The sequence below is a fragment of the Mandrillus leucophaeus genome, unplaced genomic scaffold (genome assembly GCF_000951045.1).
Source record: "Mandrillus leucophaeus isolate KB7577 unplaced genomic scaffold, Mleu.le_1.0 Scaffold1024, whole genome shotgun sequence".
Classification (NCBI taxonomy): domain Eukaryota; kingdom Metazoa; phylum Chordata; class Mammalia; order Primates; family Cercopithecidae; genus Mandrillus; species Mandrillus leucophaeus.
Window position 1 is genome coordinate 160,477 of NW_012098366.1, and position 6,361 is coordinate 166,837.

General features: G+C 49.2%; 1 protein-coding gene across 5 annotated transcripts in view; it reads left to right on the top strand.

The window, feature by feature from the left end:
- ZNF16 (zinc finger protein 16) overlaps window positions 1-6,361 on the top strand; it is a 17,572-nt gene that overhangs the window by 416 nt on the left and 10,795 nt on the right. Inside the window, exons 2-3 of one of the 5 annotated variants that reach the window (XM_011977111.1) lie at window positions 1,596-1,680; window positions 2,798-3,002. In XM_011977111.1, coding sequence (XP_011832501.1) covers window positions 2,807-3,002 — 196 coding nt within the window. In that variant the 5' untranslated portion in view covers window positions 1,596-1,680; window positions 2,798-2,806. Of the gene's footprint in view, window positions 1-6; window positions 173-1,587; window positions 1,681-2,758; window positions 3,109-6,361 lie in introns of those variants that run through there. The other 4 variants (XM_011977126.1, XM_011977118.1, XM_011977103.1 and 1 more) reach the window with 4 other exon arrangements.

Genomic DNA, 6,361 nt, shown 5'->3' on the forward strand with positions numbered 1-6,361 from the left:
CTCTGGGGGCGGCCTCCGGGAGGGGGGTCTCCGGGGAGAGCCCGCAGTAAGGTCGCGGCGGGGGGCCGAGCTAGGACTCTGCCCGCAGGCTGGTGGCGTTCCTGCGTATCGATGTCGCCGTTCGAGCTCGGGCGGAGCGACGGGGCAGCGGTGCGATGCAGTGGTTCCCTGCGCGTGGGAGACGTGGTGGGCTCGCGGTTCCTGGTGTTCGATGCGAAGTCGGAGATGCACAGAGCAGAGCTGGGGGAGAAACGGGGTTTCGGCCTCAGATGTCCTGCCTGGGAGGCCCAGTCAGTGGTGGAGTCGCTCTGCGTGTGGAGGAGATACTCTGGGAAGGGTGGAGAGTTTGGGTCCGTTCTCCCCCGAGGGGCAAGGTGCTGAGGGATCGGCCAGGGCCCATCCTGTGGCTGCTTGCTGTGGGAGGGTGGCGGCTGGCTCTTCCAGGTGTCTGACTGCTCGGGCGGTCTTAGCCTTTAGCCAGGAGGCTCCGCTTCCAAGCTTGTTCAGGCTGTTGGCCGAATCTGTGTTTCTTGGGGTTGGTCCTCAGAAGTGCTGGCTGCCGGCCTGAGTGGCCCTTAGCTCTCCGAGGTCCTTCCACGTGGCCCTCAGATCCTTCTCAGGCTTTTAAGGGCTCATTTGATTAGATTGGGTCCACCAGGGTAATGCACGTCCATAACCTTAATTCCCTCTGCAAAGTCCCTTTTGGTATGTAGTGTAACATAAGCACAAGTTCCAGGGATTAGGATATGGACCTGGGGGAGAGGGGGGCGTTTATTCTGTGTCCTGGTAAGCAAGATTCCACGCATAATGAAGTGAGAAAAATAAGGTGTGAAGCCATAGCATAGTTGGGTGTAGTTTATCATTTAAAGGCAAACGTATGTGTATATATTTGCTGTGTAAACCTAGATTAATCTGGAACGGTACACTAGAAACAAGGGAAACTGAGTGAATCTTTGGGGGATTTTTCACTATAAATTATTTTTACCTTTTAAATTTTGAGGTGACTATGCTCCTATTCAGAAAAAATGAGACTTTAAAGTATTTTTAAATAAAATGAACTAAATAAATATTGCAGATTATTACATCTCCCCTTGGATTGGGAGAGGTTTCCCTCGAGGAAACTGGGCATCAGCACTGTAAGGGCAGGCAGATGCAGTCACTGAGGGCCTTGTCAACCCCATCGCCTATGTCTCCTCTGTTTCTGGTGCTGTAACTGCTTTGAATCTCATCTCCCACCATTCTTCTGAGCACCCTGCCAAGTTAATCTTGTGTTAGTTTTGTCTCTCCCGACATGGAAATGTGGCCAGTGCTTCACCTTCATCTGGCAGCCAAGCTCCCTTACCATCTGTCCCTAGTGACCATCCCTGTGAGCTCTGTTCGTATCTCCTTGCCTTCTCCCTCAAGTGTTTCCCTACACTTGTCCTCTGACCTTTTCACCCAGACCACTAGTTGTGCATTCCTCCTTGATGGTGATCTGAGTCCAGGAGCATCACCCAGCCCTTCTTTCTTTCCCACATAGCTTATGGGTGACACCTACCATTGCCTTGACTCCCTGCACCATCCTTCTGCCTCCTTTCTTAAGATCTCCTTTGCAGATCCCCTTGATCACACCCTCACTCTCAGCTGGTGCTCATGAAGAACAGAGGAGTCAGTGTCAGTACTTGTGAGTGAAGGGCTGAGGTATGTCAGTGCTCCCAGTGGGCACCCGGGCAGGGTATGGCGAGGGGGTAGGGAGATTCAGTAACCTGGTCCATGTGAGGAGCCCATCATGCCTCCACATGGGAGTGTCCTGTCTTCATAGTTAGGACTGGAGATGAGCCCAAGTTTGTGAGTCTTAACAAGGATGTTGATGCCTCAAGACTGGACGTAATCACCAAGGAAGTTGGTGTCAATGCAGAAGTGCACACTGGGGTGCCAACATGAAATGGGGAATGAGAGACTAGAAGGTAGTAGGTGGTGCAGTGGGAGAACGTCCCAGGCAAGTAAAGATGGGAACACCTGGTGAGGAGGCTTCCAGGATGGTGCAACTCAGACAGAATTGACCACTAGGGTTGGCAGGCGTTGACACATATGGTGACATGTGGGGCTGCAGCACAGGCTGCCCCTGGCTGCTCAACCTTTGGAGCTGCTGTTCTCCCACTCTAGGTGGGTCTAGCGTGCCCAGCTTCAGGGCATTTTGAATGCCAGCAACAAGGAGTGATAAGAGTGGCCACAGAAGGACACAGGCCCACAGCAGGACACAGGCCCACAGCAGGGTACGGCCCACAGCAGGACACTGGCCCGCAGCAGAGTACAGGCGCACTGCGGGACACAGGCCCACAGCAGGACACAGGCCCAACAGGACACAGGCCCACAGCAGGATGTAGGCCCACTGCAGGGTGTGGCCCACAGCAGGACCCAGGCCCAGAGCAGGACACAGGCCCACAGCAGGATACAGGCCCCACAGCAAGACACAGGCCCACAGCAGGACCCAGGCCCACAGCAGGATACAGGCCCTATGGGGGCTGCCCTCCTATCATGGTAGGCCTGGGCACCGTTACCCAACTTTGCCGTAGGGTCAGAATCTTGCCCCTTTGTAGCTGTGGCCCTGGCTTGTGAGTCTGTGTCTCCGTGGCTGACTCCCTCTTTTTGGGTCCAGGATCAGGGAACATAGCATCAGCCCCTGAGACCAGGCAGCACCAGGCCCTTTTCAGGTCTTGGGCTGCAGGAGTGGAGGAAGAGACCCCGGCCTGATGGGAGGATGAATCCTTAGAGCTAGCCTGTCTGTATACTCACCTGTTTTCTTGCTGGTCTTCAGGTCCTAGTCATGCCCAGCCTCAGAACTCGCCGTGAGGAGGCAGAGATGGAGCTCTCAGCTCCAGGACCATCCCCTTGGACCCCTGCAGCCCAGGCCCCTATGAATGATGCTCCTGCTGTGACCCACCCTGGATCTGCAGCCTGTGGTCCCCCCTGCTGTAGTGATACTGAGCTGGAAGCCATCTGCCCTCACTATCAGCAGCCAGGTACTTTAAGAACAGTTCCCCCTGGTGCCCTTATTCTGAGGAAGTGATGTCCATGGAACCCTGTGCTTACCCCTAGGAGGCATTTGTGTCATCTGTGTCATCACAGGTGGGGAGGGTGAGGGGGGTACTCTGACTCAAGGAGCCAAGGCTGGATGTCAGCAAGGAAGTTGACCTGGCCTGGCCCCTGGCACCTTGAGCAGAACTGTGATTTCCCCACTTGACACAAAGAAGTATGACATGATGGCTACCAGGGTTCTTTGATTTGCCCTGTAGTCCTGACCCCTTCCCAGTTCAACAGCCAGGCTAGTGGCTGTTGAACCCCGTCCCCTCAGGACTCTCCTCTGGTCCAGGCCTTTGTACTGTGGTTACCCATTTAGTTGGCCATCTAAAGCCTAGGAAGAAAAGCTGAGGAATTTCTTGTGGGGAGATAAAGGCATTCAAAAGCAGCCTTGGAGTGGGTGTGGTGGCTCATACCTACGATCTGAGCACTTTGAGAGGCCAAGGTAGGAGGATCGTATGAGGCCAGGAGTTGAGGACCAGCCAGTATAGCATGGCAGGACCCTGTCTCTACTAAAAATTGAGAAAGGCCGGGTGTGATGACTCGCGCCTGTAATCCCAGCAATTTGGGAGGCCGAGGCGGGAGGATTGCTTGAGGCCAGGAGTTCAAGACCAGCCTGGCCAACATGGCAAAACCCTGTCTCTACTAAAAGTACAAAAATTAGCCAGGTGTGGTGGCACATACCTGTAACCCCAGCTACTTGGGAGGCTGAAGCACAAGAATTGCTTAAACGTGGTAGGCGGGGGTTGCAGTGATCTGAGATCATGCCACTGCACTCTAGCCTGGGCAACTGGAGTGAGGCTCTGTCTCCAAAAAAAAATAATAAATTTTTTTAAAAAAGCACCCATATATTTTGGGGAATCCAGGAAGTCACATGCATGCCCAGGACTGGATGTGTGTTCAGAAAAGACCTTAAGACCATAAGCTTTCTCGAGAACTCTGGCTAATCTCTAGGCTCAGTGAAGGCAGTCAACTCAGAGTTGTAAACAGTGTTTAAAAAGTACCCCGACACAAAGACTGGGAGAAGTGTTTTGTTTTTATTTTTCTCTTGATATTCAAAGAAATCTCTGTGAAAACACTAGTTGAACACAAGCTAAAGAAAAAGACTTGAGTGACTGTGCTCGACAAAGAATAGTCTTTGCAAAAATAGTTTGGAAAAGTCACTAAATGAGTATGTGACTCTAGTCTTCAACAATCAAAAACAGCAAAGCCTAGGGGAGGGATACCACATTTTCATATTCAGTTGTGCAGTTTTTAACAAAGCAAAAATCATGAAGCATATAACAAAGCAAGAAAATATGTCCCATTCAAAGGAAAAAAGTAAGCTGCCAGAAAGTGTCCTGGAGAAAGCACAAACATTGTACTTAACTAGACAAAAACTTTAGATCAACTGCTTCAAATATGCTCAGAGAGGTAAAAGAAACCATAGAGAACTAAGCTGAACGCAGTGGCTCACGCCTGTAATCCCAGCACTTTGGGAGGCCGAGGCGGGAGATCATGAGGTCAGGAGATCGAGACCATCCTGGCCAACATGGTGAAACCCCGTCTTTACTAAAAATACAAAAAATTAGCTGGGCGTGGTGGCAGGCACCTGTAGTCCCAACTACTCTGGAGCCTGAGGCAGGACAATGGTGTGAACCCGGGAGGTGAAGATTGCAGTAAGCCAAGATTGCGCCACTGCACTCCAGCCTGGGGGACAGAGCGAGACTCTGTCTCAAGAAAAAAGAACCAGGAAAATGATGTGTGAACAAAATGAATATATCAATAAGAAATGCAATTGTAAAAGAAACATAAAAAGTCTGGAACTAAAAAATGAAGTGGAAATTTTGCTAGAGGGTTTCAGTAGTAGATTTGAGCAGGCAGAAAAATTGGCAAACTGGAAGACAGAACTATTGAAATCAGTCTGAGGAGAAAAAAAAAGATCTAAGAAAAGTGAACTTCATGGCTGGGCACGGTGGCTCACGCGTGTAATCCTAGCACTTTGGGAGGCCGAGGCAAGCAGATCACTTGAAGTCAGGAGATCGAGAGCATCTTGGCCAACATGGGGAAACCCCATCTCTACTAAAAATACAAAAATCAGTCGGGCGTGGTGCACGCGCCTGTAGTCCCAGCTACTCAGGAGGCTGAGGCAGGAGAATCACTTGAACCCGGGAGGCGGAGATTGCATTGAGCCGAAATCGTGCCACTGTACCCCAGCCTGGGTGACAGAGTGAGACTCCGTGTCAAAAAAAAAAAGAAAAGTGAACTTAATGGACCATGGAACACCATCAAGTAGACCAACATATATAGTAGGGATGTTCAAGAAGGAAAAGAGTGGAGATGGGGATGAAAAAAATATTTGAAGAAATAATGACTGAGAGTATCCCAAATGTGATGAAAGGCATATCTACACATGCAAGAAGTTCAACAAACTGAGTAGATTTAAAGAGATCCGCACCAGGTCTCTTTCTAATCAAATTGTTGAAATACAAGGAATCTTGAAAACAGCAAGCGAGGAGACCTATCCTGAACAAGGGATTCTGGGTAAGATTTCTAGCCAGTTTTTTATCAGAACCCAGAGGTCAGAAGGCACTGGGACGGCTTAAACTGCTAAGAGGGGGGAAAAACCCTGTTAACTAAGAATTCTGTTATCTGGCAAAATTATTCTTCAAAGTGAAGGAGAAATTAAAACGTACCCAGATAGATAAAAGCTGAGGAAGCTTGTTACAAATAGGTTGCCCTACAAGAAATGCTTTTAAAGGGAGTCCTAAAGGTTGAAATGAAAGAACACTAGACAGGGACTCAAAGCCATACAAAAATAAAGACCTCCAGTAAAGGTAACTACATGGGTAAGTATAAAAGTTAGTATCCTTGTATTTTGGTTTCTAAGTACATTTTGTATTAGGTTGGTGCAAAATTAATTGTGGTTTTTGCCAATACATATTTCCTAAGTGATCTAAAGGACAAATGCATAAAAGGTCAGCATCATAAGTCTATGTTTTTTACCCCACTATATATAAAGATGTAATCTGTGATGACAACATAAGTGGGGGTAACATTTGTAGAGAAGCAGAGATTTTGTATGTTACTGAGGCTTAACTGGTCTAAATTGTTTTAGGATGTTAGAACGTTCAGTGCAATCATCATGGTAATCACTAAGAAAGTATCTTAAAAATGGGCTTGACACAGTGGCTCACACCTGTAGTCCCAGCACTTTGGGAGGCCAAGGCAGACGGATCACCTGAGGTCAGGAGTTCAAGACCAGCCTGGCCAACATGGCAAAACCCCGTCTCTACTAAAAATACAAAAATTAGCCAGGCAT